The 15,656-nt window shown below is 44.7% G+C and overlaps 1 protein-coding gene across 1 annotated transcript in view; it reads left to right on the top strand.

Moving 5' to 3' along the window:
* The window catches only part of LOC124017985 (centrosomal protein of 192 kDa-like), a gene marked incomplete at its 5' end in the record, with an annotated part of 64,313 nt that overhangs the window by 27,939 nt on the left and 20,718 nt on the right, over positions 1–15,656 (top strand). The window contains 8 exons of the mRNA XM_046333234.1: positions 379–558; positions 3,069–3,329; positions 4,792–4,913; positions 5,139–5,248; positions 7,245–7,410; positions 9,111–9,292; positions 9,459–9,585; positions 14,646–14,751. Of these exons, the coding sequence (XP_046189190.1) occupies positions 379–558; positions 3,069–3,329; positions 4,792–4,913; positions 5,139–5,248; positions 7,245–7,410; positions 9,111–9,292; positions 9,459–9,585; positions 14,646–14,751 (1,254 nt within the window). The remainder of the gene's footprint in view (positions 1–378; positions 559–3,068; positions 3,330–4,791; positions 4,914–5,138; positions 5,249–7,244; positions 7,411–9,110; positions 9,293–9,458; positions 9,586–14,645; positions 14,752–15,656) is intronic.

Raw genomic sequence — 15,656 nt, 5'->3', positions numbered from 1 at the left:
ACAACAGCTCTGTGTCAGACTGCTCCTTAACCCTCTCTAACTACTCTTCAGATATCAATCACAGCAGCTCTGTGTCAGACGGCTCCTTAACCCTCTCCAGCTACTCTTCAGATATCAATCACAGCAGCTCTGTGTCAGACGGCTCCTTAACCCTCTCCAGCTACTCTTCAGATACCAATCACAACAGCTCTGTGTCAGACGGCTCCTTAACCCTCTCTAACTACTCTTCAGATATCAATCACAGCAGCTCTGCCTGGAGACTCCTGTGGTGTCTCTCTCTCTCTCCATCTGTGTGTCTCTCTCTCTCCATCTGTGTGTCTCCATCTGTGTGTCTCCTGTGTCTCTCTCTCCTCTATTAATGTAATATCTCTCTCCCAGCTCCAGAGTAGTTTTGGACAGGAGGAGAGGTTGACCCGACACAGAGAGCTGTCTATCCGGCCCAGGGAGGATGTTGTTGTCCACCTGCTGTTTGCCCCAACCCGGGTGGCCTGCACCCTGTCCAAGCTGGAGATCAAACAGTCTGGAGTACGGCCCTCACAGCCTGGCATCAAGTTCACTGTGAGGCCCTCTCTACCCTAACTATCCTGGTTTACTGTCTGACCCTCTCTACCCTAACTATCCTGGTTTACTGTGAGGCCCTCTCTACCCTAACTATCCTGGTTTACTGTCTGACCCTCTCTACCCTAACTATCCTGGTTTACTGTGAGGCCCTCTCTACCCTAACCATCCTGGGCCCTCTCTACCCTAACCATCCTGGGCCCTCTCTACCCTAACCATCCTGGGCCCTCTCTACCCTAACCATCCTGGGCCCTCTCTACCCTAACCATCCTGGGCCCTCTCTACCCTAACCATCCTGGGCCCTCTCTACCCTAACCATCCTGGGCCCACTCTACCCTAACCATCCTGGTTTACTGTGAGGCCCTCTCTACCCTAACCATCCTGGGCCCTCTCTACCCTAACCATCCTGGTTTACTGTCTGGCCCTCTCTACCCTAACTATCCTGGGCCCTCTCTACCCTAACTATCCTGGGCCCTCTCTACCCTAACTATCCTGGGCCCTCTCTACCCTAACTATCCTGGGCCCTCTCTACCCTAACTATCCTGGGCCCTCTACCCTAACTATCCTGGGCCCTCTCTACCCTAACTATCCTGGTTTACTGTGAGGCCCTCTCTACCCTAACTATCCTGGGCCCTCTCTACCCTAACCATCCTGGTTTACTGTGAGGCCCTCTCTACCCTAACCATCCTGGTTTACTGTAAGGCCCTCTCTACCCTAACCATCCTGGTTTACTGTCTGGCCCTCTCTACCCTAACCATCCTGGGCCCTCTCTACCCTAACCATCCTGGTTTACTGTGAGGCCCTCTCTACCCTAACCATCCTGGTTTACTGTGAGGCCCTCTCTACCCTAACCATCCTGGGCCCTCTCTACCCTAACCATCCTGGTTTACTGTGAGGCCCTCTCTACCCTAACCATCCTGGTTTACTGTGAGGCCCTCTCTACCCTAACCATCCTGGGCCCACTCTACCCTAACCATCCTGGTTTACTGTGAGGCCCTCTCTACCCTAACCATCCTGGTTTACTGTGAGGCCCTCTCTACCCTAACCATCCTGGGCCCTCTCTACCCTAACCATCCTGGTTTACTGTCTGGCCCTCTCTACCCTAACTATCCTGGGCCCTCTCTACCCTAACTATCCTGGGCCCTCTCTACCCTAACTATCCTGGGCCCTCTCTACCCTAACTATCCTGGGCCCTCTCTACCCTAACTATCCTGGTTTACTGTGAGGCCCTCTCTACCCTAACTATCCTGGGCCCTCTCTACCCTAACCATCCTGGTTTACTGTCTGGCCCTCTCTACCCTAACCATCCTGGGCCCTCTCTACCCTAACCATCCTGGTTTACTGTGAGGCCCTCTCTACCCTAACCATCCTGGTTTACTGTCTGGCCCTCTCTACCCTAACCATCCTGGTTTACTGTCTGGCCCTCTCTACCCTAACCATCCTGGGCCCACTCTACCCTAACTATCCTGGTTTACTGTGAGGCCCTCTCTACCCTAACCATCCTGGTTTACTGTGAGGCCCTCTCTACCCTAACCATCCTGGTTTACTGTGAACCCTCTCTACCCTAACCATCCTGGTTCACTGTGAGGCCCTCTCTACCCTAACCATCCTGGTTTACTGTGAGGCCCTCTCTACCCTAACCATCCTGGGCCCTCTCTACCCTAACTATCCTGGTTTACTGTGAGGCCCTCTCTACCCTAACCATCCTGGTTTACTGTCTGGCCCTCTCTACCCTAACCATCCTTGTTTACTGTCTGGCCCACTCTACCCTAACCATCCTATAGACCAATGTTTCTTCATCCTGGGCCGTAGTTGTTGCCTTAGCACTACACTCCTAATTCCACGAATCAAAGGCTTGATGATGACGTGGTTATGTGAGTCCGGTTTGTAGTGCAAGGCCAACAACAGAAACGTGAAAATCTACGGGTTCCGAGGATCTAGCTACTTATTGAAGTGACTGGTTTTCAGTGGTGGTTTCTGATCTTAAAGGGACATTACACTTTTTAAAGTTTGTCTAATGTTTTCAGACTTCACAATGAGTCTGTGATGACGTGTGGGTTGTGAGTCTGTGGCGACGTATGGGTTGTGAGTCTGTGGCGACGTATGGGTTGTGAGTCTGTGGCGACGTGTGGGTTGTGAGTCTGTGGCGACGTGTGGGTTGTGAGTCTGTGGCGACGTGTGGGTTGTGAGTCTGTGGCGACGTGTGGGTTGTGAGTCTGTGGCGACGTGTGGGTTGTGAGTCTGTGGCGACGTATGGGTTGTGAGTCTGTGGCGACGTATGGGTTGTGAGTCTGTGGCGACGTATGGGTTGTGAGTCTGTGGCGACGTGTGGGTTGTGTGAGTCTGTGGCGACGTGTGGGTTGTGTGAGTCTGTGGCGACGTGTGGGTTGTGTGAGTCTGGCGTATGGGTTGTGTGAGTCTGGCGTATGGGTTGTGTGAGTCTGGCTATATGCCTCACATATTAATAGAGATATACAAACAGCCCTCTGTCTCTCTCTCGCCCCCCCCAGATCCCCCTATCAGGCTATGGAGGGACCAGTAACATTATTCTGGAAGACCACAGGAAGCGTTCAGATGGCTACGTGGCTATGCTAATGGGGGTGGCAGCAGGCCAGGTCTCCAAGCTGTGTGTCTGTGTGAGAAACACTGGGTGCAGGGCTGCCTTCATTAAGGCTCTTCTCTACTCTGACCTACACACACGCTCTGTCATGGACTCCTCGGACATCAGCCTCTCTCCGTCTCAGTTCGTCCTGAAGGAGAGGACACAGGAGGTAGGTCACATGACTTGTTGTGGTCAGAAAGGAGGTTCTGGTTTGATCTGGACTTCCTTCCATGTTTCTATCATTAATAGTTGGTGTGAACTGGACTACCTGACTGGAGAGATGTTTCTATCATTAATAGTTGGTGTGAACTGGACTACCTGACTGGAGAGATGTTTCTATCATTAATAGTTGGTGTGATCTGGACTACCTGACTGGAGAGATGTTTCTATCATTAATAGTTGGTGTGAACTGGACTACCTGACTGGAGAGATGTTTCTATCATTAATAGTTGGTGTGAACTGGACTACCTGACTGGAGAGATGTTTCTATCATTAATAGTTGGTGTGAACTGGACTACCTGACTGGAGAGATGGAGAGATGTTTCTATCATTAATAGTTGGTGTGAACTGGACTACCTGACTGGAGAGATGTTTCTATCATTAATAGTTGGTGTGAACTGGACTACCTGACTGGAGAGATGTTTCTATCATTAATAGTTGGTGTGAACTGGACTACCTGACTGGAGAGATGGAGAGATGTTTCTATCATTAATAGTTGGTGTGAACTGGACTACCTGACAGGAGAGATGTTTCTATCATTAATAGTTGGTGTGAAGTGGACTACCTGACAGGAGAGATGGAGAGATGTTTCTATCATTAATAGTTGGTGTGAACTGGACTACCTGACTGGAGAGATGTTTCTATCATTAATAGTTGGTGTGAAGTGGACTACCTGACAGGAGAGATGGAGACATGTTTCTATCATTAATAGTTGGTGTGAACTGGACTACCTGACAGGAGAGATGTTTCTATCATTAATAGTTGGTGTGAACTGGACTACCTGACAGGAGAGATGGAGAGATGTTTCTATCATTAATAGTTGGTGTGATCTGGACTACCTGACTGGAGAGATGGAGAGATGTTTCTATCATTAATAGTTGGTGTGAACTGGACTACCTGACTGGAGAGATGGAGATGTTTCTATCATTAATAGTTGGTGTGAACTGGACTACCTGACTGGAGAGATGGAGATGTTTCTATCATTAATAGTTGGTGTGATCTGGACTACCTGACTGGAGAGATGGAGAGATGTTTCTATCATTAATAGTTGGTGTGAACTGGACTACCTGACTGGAGAGATGGAGAGATGTTTCTATCATTAATAGTTGGTGTGATCTGGACTACCTGACTGGAGAGATGGAGAGATGTTTCTATCATTAATAGTTGGTGTGAACTGGACTACCTGACTGGAGAGATGGAGAGGTTTCTATCATTAATAGTTGGTGTGAACTGGACTACCTAACTGGAGAGATGGAGAGATGTTTCTATCATTAATAGTTGGTGTGAACTGGACTACCTGACTGGAGAGATGGAGAGATGTTTCTATCATTAATAGTTGGTGTGAACTGGACTACCTAACTGGAGAGATGTTTCTATCATTAATCGTTGGTTTGAACCGGTTCTTTCTCCAGGTGATCACGGTTCTGATGAAGGTGACCCAGAGAGAGCAGACTCTGTGTCAGTCAGCTAATGCCGTCCTGGCCACAGTCTGTCTCTTCTGTGGAGACGAGGTCTCACGACAACAGTTCAGGAGGTGAGGACCTGTCCCTCTGTTTCTTACATGGGCTGTCATTAACCTGACTTTTAAACAGCCATCTTGTGAAGCAATAGCATTAGAGGCTTTGAGGAGGTTGATCCGGGCTGTCAGACAGAACCGTTTGGTCCACTACTGTCTGTTTTTGTTTTGTTGTCCAGGCCCTCTAGTTTGATTTACAACACTGTAAGGAGACTGATTTCACCTCCATCTCCTGTCCCCCAGGTTGCTGCTGTCGAAGCCTGATGCAGGCAGGAAGATTCTGTCAGAGAACAGTCTGCTGAAAGGACTCAACTTCAACGAGAGGTTCCTGGGGGAGGAACAAGTCCTGGAGGGTAAGGGGTCTTTCTAGAACAGAGGTGGGATAATGTTGCTTTGATGCAATAGGAGCTGGGAGCTTCGTTGGAGGATTTCCTACTCTGGACAACTTGTTATTCATAATTATTTGCAAAAACTTGTTTGTTATGGAAATGTTTATATATATATACATACACACACACACACACACACACACACACACACACACACACACACACACACACACACACACACACACACACACACACACACACACACACACACACACACACACACACACACACACACACACACACACACACACACACACAGTTGAAGTCGGAAGTTTACATACTTAAATTAGCGCCATTAACTCATTTTTCAACCACTCCACAAATTTATTGTGAACAAACAATAGTTTTGGCAAGTCAGTTAGGACATCTAGTTTGTGCAGGACACAAGTCATTTTCCCTACAATTGTTTACAGACAGATTATTTCACTTATCACAATTCCAGTGGGTCAGACGTTTACATACACTAAGATTACTGTGCCTTTAAACAGCTTGGAAAATTCCAGGAAATGATGTCATGGCTTTAGAAGCTTCTGATAGGCTAATTAACATTTGAGTCAATTGGAGGTGCATCTGTGGTTGTATTTAAAGGCCTACCTTCAAACTCTGTGCCTCTTTGCTTGACATCATGGGAAAATCAGAAGAAATCAGCCAAGACCAGAATTTTTTGGGGGACCAACACAAGTCTGGTTCATCCTTGGGATCAATTTCCAAAAGCCTGAAGGTACCACGATCATCTGTACAAACAATAGTAGAGATGAACGTACTTTGGTGCGAAAAGTGCAAATCGATCTCAGAACAACAGCAAAGGACCTTGTGAAGATGCTGGAGGAAACAGGTACAAAGGTATCTATATCCACAGTAAAACAAGTCCTATATCAACATAACCTGAAAGGCCGCTCATCAAGGAAGAAGCCACTGCTCCAAAACCACCATAAAAAAGCCAGACTACGGTTTGTAACTGCACATGGGGACAAAGATCATACGTTTTGGAGAAATGTCCTCTGGTCTGATGAAACAAAAATAGAACTGTTTGGCCATAATGACCATCGATATGTTTTTGGAAAAAGGGGGAGGCTAGCAAGCCGAAGAACACCATCCCAACTGTGAAGCACGGGGGTGGCAGCATCATGTTGTGGGGGTGCTTTTCTGCAGGAGGGACTGGTGCACTTTACAAAATAGATGGCATCATGAGAAGTAAAATGTGTATTTATTGAAACAACAGCTCAAGACATCAGTCAGGCAGGAAGTTAAAGCTTGGTTGCAAATGGGTCTTCCAAATGGACAATGACCTCAAGCACACTTCCAAAGTTGTGGCAAAATGGCTTAAGTACAACAAAGTCAAGGTATTGGAGTGGCCATCACAAAGCCATGACCTCAATCGGATAGAACATTTTTGGGCAGAACTGAAAAAGCGTGTGTGAGCAAGGAGACCTACAAACCTGACTGTTACACCAGCTCTGTCAGGAGGAATGGGCAAAAATCACCCAACTTATTGTGGGAAGCTTGTGGAAGGCTACCTGAAACGTTTGACCCAAGTTAAACAATTCAAAGGCAATGCTACCAAATACTAATTGAGTGTATGTAAACTTCTGACCCACTGGGAATGTGGTGAAAGAAATAAAAGCTGAAATAAATCATTCTCTCTACTATTATTCTGACATTTCACATTCTTAAAATAGTGGTGATCCTAACTGACCTAAGACAGGGATTTTTTTGCTAGGATTAAATGTCAGGAATTATGGAAAAACTGGGTTTAAATGTATTTGGCTAAGGTGTATGTACACTTCTGACGTGTGTGTGTGTGTGTGTGTGTGTGTGTGTGTGTGTGTGTGTGTGTGTGTGTGTGTGTGTGTGTGTGTGTGTGTGTGTGTGTGTGTGTGTGTGTGTTTATATTATATATAATATGTGTTGACTTGACTCAGTATGTTTAGCTCATGGTTTCCCATGCTGTTGTCTCCAGCCTACGACCTGCCCCAGAGCCCCAACCAGGCCCAATTGTTCTATGGGAACCTGAGTAAGGTGGTGTTGTCAGTGCTGGGCAGCACAGAGACCTTGGACTCTGGAAGGACTGACCTCCATGTCCAGGCCCCCCTAGCTGTCACCAGGAGAGGCTCGGAGGCTGACAGGTACTGGGACTGAATATCATACCTTTAGGAAAGAACGTAATCATACGAATGTTTTCATCTCACACCTCATTTGGTTTCTAGAGTGTTTCTCTCTGCTGAGAACATACAGGCTGTTAATGGTGTAATGTTGTATTGGTGGTGTTAATGGTTATATAATGTTGTAGTAGTGGTGTTAATGTTTATATAATGGTGTAGGGGTGTTAATGGTTATATAATGTTGTAGTAGTGGTATTAATGGTTATAATGTTGTAGTAGGGGTGTTAATGGTTATATAATTTATTAGTGGTGTTAATGGTTATATAATGTTGTATTAGTGGTGTTAATGGTTATATAATGTTGTAGTGGTGGTGTTAATGGTTATATAATGTTGTAGTAGGGGTGTTAATGGTTATATAATGTTGTAGTAGGGGTGTTAATGGTTATATAATGGTGTATTAGTGGTGTTAATGGTTATATAATGTTGTAGTGGTGGTGTTAATGGTTATATAATGTTGTAGTAGTGGTGTTAATGGTTATATAATGTTGTAGTGGTGGTGTTAATGGTTATATAATGTTGTAGTAGTGGTGTTAATGGTTATATAATGTTGTAGTAGGGGTGTTAATGGTTATATAATGTTGTATTGGTGGTGTTAATGGTTATATAATGTTGTAGTGGTGGTGTTAATGGTTATATAATTTATTAGTGGTGTTAATGGTTATATAATGTTGTATTAGTGGTGTTAATGGTTATATAATGTTGTAGTAGTGGTGTTAATGGTTATATAATGTTGTATTAGGGGTGTTAATGGTTATATAATGTTGTATTGGTGGTGTTAATGGTTATATAATGTTGTAGTAGTGGTGTTAATGGTTATATAATGTTGTATTAGTGGTGTTAATGGTTATATAATGTTGTAGTAGTGGTGTTAATGGTTATATACTGTTGTATTAGGGGTGTTAATGGTTATATAATGTTGTATTGGTGGTGTTAATGGTTATATAATGTTGTAGTAGTGGTGTTAATGGTTATATAATGTTGTAGTAGTGGTGTTAATGGTTATATAATGTTGTAGTGGTGGTGTTAATGGTTATATAATGTTGTAGTGGTGGTGTTAATGGTTATATAATGTTGTAGTGGTGGTGTTAATGGTTATATAACGTTGTATTGGTGGTGTTAATGGTTATATAATGATGTAGTAGTGGTGTTAATGGTTATATAATGGTGTATTAGTGGTGTTAATGGTTATATAATGTTGTAGTAGTGGTGTTAATGGTTATATAATGTTGTATTGGTGGTGTTAATGGTTATGTAATGGTGTATTAGTGGTGTTAATGGTTATGTAATGTTGTAGTGGTGGTGTTAATGGTTATATAATGTTGTAGTAGTGGTGTTAATGGTTATATAATGGTGTATTAGTGGTGTTAATGGTTATATAATGTTGTAGTAGTGGTGTTAATGGTTATATAATGTTGTATTGGTGGTGTTAATGGTTATGTAATGGTGTATTAGTGGTGTTAATGGTTATGTAATGTTGTAGTGGTGGTGTTAATGGTTATATAATGTTGTAGTGGTGGTGTTAATGGTTATATAATGTTGTAGTAGGGGTGTTAATGGTTATATAACATATTAGGGTATTAATGGTTATATAATGTTGTAGTAGGGGTGTTATACTAACATTATGGTGTTAATGGTTATATAACATTGTCTTATCATGTTGTAGTGGTTTTGGGAACTCAGACCGTCACATCAGCAACGTGTCTCTGGATGTACTGCCTGTGAAGGGTCCTCAAGGCCCCGCGTTACCCAGGACAGAGGCCTCTGGGACGGGGACAGAACCAGGGGACCACAGGGACTCCTGGAGCCTCCAGCCTGAACAGCTGGTCCTCACCTCTCCCACTATCAGTGAGTATTATCATGTCACTGTTTGAGACTAACTGTGCTCTTTGCAGCCTGAGCAAGGTCTCTCAGGACAGAACATTTTCTGTTCATAAAACTGTTTTTTTTGTTGTAGTTTTTTAATAGAATATAATTAAACCCTTTCCTTTGGTTTATAATGTGTGTTGTCCAGACGGAGCCTCCAACACCAGACATGTCCTGATCCAGAACCACTCATCATCCAGAGAGCTGAGCTTTGAGTTGTCCTGGCCAGCCCACTGTCTCACTGTTACCCCTCAACATGGAGTCATAGAACCACAGTATGTACACACACACACACACACACACACACACACACACACACACACACACACACACACACACACACACACACACACACACACACACACACACAGCTTTGAGTTGTCCTGGCCAGCCCACTGTCTCACTGTTACCCCTCAACATGGAGTTATAGAACCACAGTATGTACACACACACACACAGCTTTGAGTTGTCCTGGCCAGCCCACTGTCTCACTGTTACCCCTCAACATGGAGTTATAGAACCACTGTATGTACACACACCACACCACACCACACACACACAGCTTTGACATGGCCTTCTTTCACCATAGTTAGTTAGTTTTACCAGGTGACTGTAGTACTAGGGGTGTTTTACCAGGTGACCATATTACTAGGGGTGTTTTACCAGGTGACTGTAGTACTAGGGGTGTTTTACCAGGTGACTATATTACTAGGGGTGTTTTACCAGGTGACTGTAGTACTAGGGGTGTTTTACCAGGTGACTGTATTACTAGGGGTGTTTCACCAGGTGACTATATTACTAGGGGTGTTTTACCAGGTGACTGTATTACTAGGGGTGTTTTACCAGGTGACTATATTACTAGGGGTGTTTCACCAGGTGACTGTAGTACTAGGGGTGTTTTACCAGGTGACTGTAGTACTAGGGGTGTTTCACCAGGTGACTGTAGTACTAGGGGTGTTTTACCAGGTGACTGTATTACTAGGGGTGTTTTACCAGGTGACTATATTACTAGGGGTGTTTTACCTGGTGACTATAGTACTAGGGGTGTTTTACCAGGTGACTATATTACAGGTGACTATATTACTAGGGGTGTTTTACCAGGTGACTATATTACCAGGTGACTATATTACTAGGGGTGTTTTACCAGGTGACTATATTACCAGGTGACTATATTACTAGGGGTGTTTTACCAGGTGACTATATTACTAGGGGTGTTTTACCAGGTGACTATATTACCAGGTGACTATATTACTAGGGGTGTTTTACCAGGTGACTATATTACTAGGGGTGTTTTACCAGGTGACTATATTACTAGGGGTGTTTTACCAGGTGACTGTATTACTAGGGGTGTTTTACCAGGTGACTGTATTACTAGGGGTGTTTTACCAGGTGACTGTATTACTAGGGGTGTTTTACCAGGTGACTGTATTACTAGGGTTGTTTTACCAGGTGACTGTAGTACTAGGGGTGTTTTACCAGGTGACTGTAGTACTAGGGGTGTTTTACCAGGTGACTGTATTACTAGGGGTGTTTTACCAGGTGACTATATTACTAGGGGTGTTTTACCAGGTGACTATAGTACTAGGGGTGTTTTACCAGGTGACTGTATAACATGGGGTGTTTTACCAGGTGGCTGTATTACCAGGTGACTATATTACTAGGGGTGTTTTACCAGGTGGTTATATTACTAGGGGTGTTTTACCAGGTGGTTATATTACTAGGGGTGTTTTACCAGGTGACTTTATTACCAGGTGACTTTATTACCAGGTGACTATATTACTAGGGGTGTTTTACCAGGTGGGTATATTACCAGGTGGCTATATTACTAGGGGTGTTTTACCAGGTGACTTTATTACCAGGTGACTATATTACTAGGGGTGTTTTACCAGGTGACTATATTACCAGGTGACTGTATTACTATGGGTGTTTTACCAGGTGACTTTATTACCAGGTGACTTTATTACCAGGTGACTATATTACTAGGGGTGTTTTACCAGGTGACTGTATTACCAGGTGACTGTATTACTAGGGGTGTTTTACCAGGTGACTGTATTACCATATGACTATAGTACTAGGGGTGTTTTACCAGGTGACTGTATTACTAGGTGACTATATTACTAGGGGTGTTTTACCAGGTGACTGTAGTACTAGGGGTGTTTTACCAGCTGACTGTATTACCAGGTGACTGTAGTACTAGGGGTGTTTTACCAGCTGACTGTATTACCAGGTGACTTTATTACCAGGTGACTATATTACATGGGGTGTTTTACCAGGTGGGTATATTACCAGGTGGCTATATTACTAGGGGTGTTTTACCAGGTGACTATATTACCAGGTGACTGTATTACTATGGGTGTTTTACCAGGTGACTTTATTACCAGGTGACTTTATTACCAGGTGACTATATTACTAGGGGTGTTTTACCAGGTGATTATTACTAGGGGTGTTTTACCAGGTGACTGTATTACCAGGTGACTGTATTACCAGGTGACTGTATTACCAGGTGACTGTATTACTAGGGGTGTTTTACCAGGTGACTATATTACTAGGGGTGTTTTACCAGGTGACTATATTACCAGGTGACTATATTACTAGGGGTGTTTTACCAGGTGACTATATTACTAGGGGTGTTTTACCAGGTGACTATATTACTAGGGGTGTTTTACCAGGTGACTGTATTACTAGGGGTGTTTTACCAGGTGACTGTATTACTAGGGGTGTTTTACCAGGTGACTGTATTACTAGGGTGTTTTACCAGGTGACTGTATTACTAGGGTTGTTTTACCAGGTGACTGTAGTACTAGGGGTGTTTTACCAGGTGACTGTAGTACTGTATTACTAGGGTGTTTTACCAGGTGACTGTATTACTAGGGGTGTTTTACCAGGTGACTATATTACTAGGGGTGTTTTACCAGGTGACTATAGTACTAGGGGTGTTTTACCAGGTGACTGTATAACATGGGGTGTTTTACCAGGTGGCTGTATTACCAGGTGACTATATTACTAGGGGTGTTTTACCAGGTGGTTATATTACTAGGGGTGTTTTACCAGGTGGTTATATTACTAGGGGTGTTTTACCAGGTGACTTTATTACCAGGTGACTTTATTACCAGGTGACTATATTACTAGGGGTGTTTTACCAGGTGGGTATATTACCAGGTGGCTATATTACTAGGGGTGTTTTACCAGGTGACTGTATTACTATGGGTGTTTTACCAGGTGACTTTATTACCAGGTGACTATATTACTAGGGGTGTTTTACCAGGTGACTATATTACCAGGTGACTGTATTACTATGGGTGTTTTACCAGGTGACTTTATTACCAGGTGACTATATTACTAGGGGTGTTTTACCAGGTGACTGTATTACCAGGTGACTGTATTACTAGGGGTGTTTTACCAGGTGACTGTATTACCATATGACTATAGTACTAGGGGTGTTTTACCAGGTGACTGTATTACTAGGTGACTATATTACTAGGGGTGTTTTACCAGGTGACTGTAGTACTAGGGGTGTTTTACCAGCTGACTGTATTACCAGGTGACTGTAGTACTAGGGGTGTTTTACCAGCTGACTGTATTACCAGGTGACTTTATTACCAGGTGACTATATTACATGGGGTGTTTTACCAGGTGGGTATATTACCAGGTGGCTATATTACTAGGGGTGTTTTACCAGGTGACTATATTACCAGGTGACTGTATTACTATGGGTGTTTTACCAGGTGACTTTATTACCAGGTGACTTTATTACCAGGTGACTATATTACTAGGGGTGTTTTACCAGGTGATTATTACTAGGGGTGTTTTACCAGGTGACTGTATTACCAGGTGACTGTATTACCAGGTGACTGTATTACCAGGTGACTGTATTACTAGGGGTGTTTTACCAGGTGACTGTATTACCAGGTGACTGTATTACTAGGGGTGTTTTACCAGGTGACTGTATTACCATATGACTATAGTACTAGGGGTGTTTTACCAGGTGACTGTATTACTAGGTGACTATATTACTAGGGGTGTTTTACCAGGTGACTGTAGTACTAGGGGTGTTTTACCAGCTGACTGTATTACCAGGTGACTGTAGTACTAGGGGTGTTTTACCAGCTGACTGTATTACCAGGTGACTGTATTACCAGGTGACTATATTACTAGGGGTGTTTTACCAGGTGGGTATATTACCAGGTGGCTATATTACTAGGGGTGTTTTACCAGGTGACTATATTACCAGGTGACTGTATTACTATGGGTGTTTTACCAGGTGACTTTATTACCAGGTGACTATATTACTAGGGGTGTTTTACCAGGTGATTATTACTAGGGGTGTATTACCAGGTGACTGTATTACCAGGTGACTGTATTACCAGGTGACTGTATTACTAGGGGTGTTTTACCAGGTGACTGTATTACCAGGTGACTGTATTACTAGGGGTGTTTTACCAGGTGACTGTATTACCATATGACTATAGTACTAGGGGTGTTTTACCAGGTGACTGTATTACTAGGTGACTATATTACTAGGGGTGTTTTACCAGGTGACTGTATTACTAGGGTTGTTTTACCAGGTGACTGTAGTACTAGGGGTGTTTTACCAGCTGACTGTATTACCAGGTGACTGTAGTACTAGGGGTGTTTTACCAGCTGACTGTATTACCAGGTGACTGTAGTACTAGGGGTGTTTTACCAGGTGACTGTAGTACTAGGGGTGTTTTACCAGGTGACTGTATTACCAGGTGACTGTAGTACTAGGTTTTTTTACCAGGTGACTGTAGTACTAGGGGTGTTTCACCTCACCAGGTGACTGTAGTACTAGGGGTGTTTCACCTCACCAGGTGACTGTAGTACTAGGGGTGTTTTACCAGGTGACTGTATTACTAGGGGTGTTTCACCAGGTGACTGTAGTACTAGGGATGTTTCACCAGGTGACTAGTACTAGGGGTGTTTCACCTCACCAGGTGACTGTAGTACTAGGGGTGTTTTACCAGGTGACTGTATTACCAGGTGACTATATTACATGGGGTGTTTTACCAGGTGACTGTATTACCAGGTGACTATATTACTAAAGGTGTTTTACCAGGTGACTGTAGTACTAGGCGTGTTTCACCAGGTGACTGTAGTACTAGGCGTGTTTCACCAGGTGACTGTAGTACTAGGCGTGTTTCACCAGGTGACTGTAGTACTAGGCGTGTTTCACCAGGTGACTGTAGTACTAGGGGTGTTTTACCAGGTGACTATATTACTAGGGGTGTTTCACCAGGTGACTATATTACCAGGTGACTGTTTCACCAGGTGACTGTAGTACTCGGCGTGTTTCACCGTAGTTTTTTGTTCCCAGGTGCCACCTCCAGATCCTCATCAGTCCTAATCCGTCCCTAGCAACCAGGACATCCATGTTTCCATGGAGTGGCCAAATATATGTCCAGTGTGACAATCAACAGAAGGTAGTGATGATGATGTGGGCCCCTCAATGTCTTGATGTGGTGCCCCCCCCCTCAATGTCTTGATGTGGTGCCCCCCCCCTCAATGTCTTGATGTGGTGCCCCCCTCAATGTCTTGATGTGGTGCCCCCCCCTCAATGTCTTGATGTGGTGCCCCCCCCCCTCAATGTCTTGATGTGGTGCCCCCCCTCAATGTCTTGATGTGGTGCCCCCCTCAATGTCTTGATGTGGTGCCTCCCCCTCAATGTCTTGATGTGGTGCCCCCTCCCCCAATGTCTTGATGTGGTGCCCCCCTCAATGTCTTGATGTGGTGCCCCCCCCTCAATGTCTTGATGTGGTGCCTCCCCCTCAATGTCTTGATGTGGTGCCTCCCCTCAATGTCTTGATGTGGTGCCCCCTCCCCCAATGTCTTGATGTGGTGCCCCTCCCCCAATGTCTTGATGTGGTGCCCCCTCCCCAATGTCTTGATGTGGTGCCCCCTCCCCCAATGTCTTGATGTGGTGCCCCCTCCCCCAATGTCTTGATGTGGTGCCCCCTCCCCTCAATGTCTTGATGTGGTGCCCCTCCCCTCAATGTCTTGATGTGGTGCCCCCTCCCCTCAATGTCTTGATGTGGTGCCCCCTCCCCTCAATGTCTTGATGTGGTGCCCCCCCAATGTCTTGATGTGGTGCTCCCCATTGCCTTGATGAGGTGCTCCCCTCAATGTCTTGATGTGGTGCCCCCCCTCAATGTCTTGATGTGGTGCCCCCCTCAATGTCTTGATGTGGTGCCCCCCTCAATGTCTTGATGTGGTGCTCCCCCTCAATGTCTTGATGTGGTGCTCCCCCCCCAATGTCTTGATGTGGTGCCCCCCCCTCAATGTCTTGATGTGGTGCCCCCCCCTCAATGTCTTGATGTGGTGCCCCCCC

This window comes from Oncorhynchus gorbuscha, unplaced genomic scaffold, assembly GCF_021184085.1.
Source record: "Oncorhynchus gorbuscha isolate QuinsamMale2020 ecotype Even-year unplaced genomic scaffold, OgorEven_v1.0 Un_scaffold_360, whole genome shotgun sequence".
In the NCBI taxonomy this organism is placed as follows: Eukaryota; Metazoa; Chordata; class Actinopteri; order Salmoniformes; family Salmonidae; genus Oncorhynchus; species Oncorhynchus gorbuscha.
Note: the sequence above shows the minus strand (reverse complement) of the source record. Positions and strands in the feature narration are given on the sequence as shown.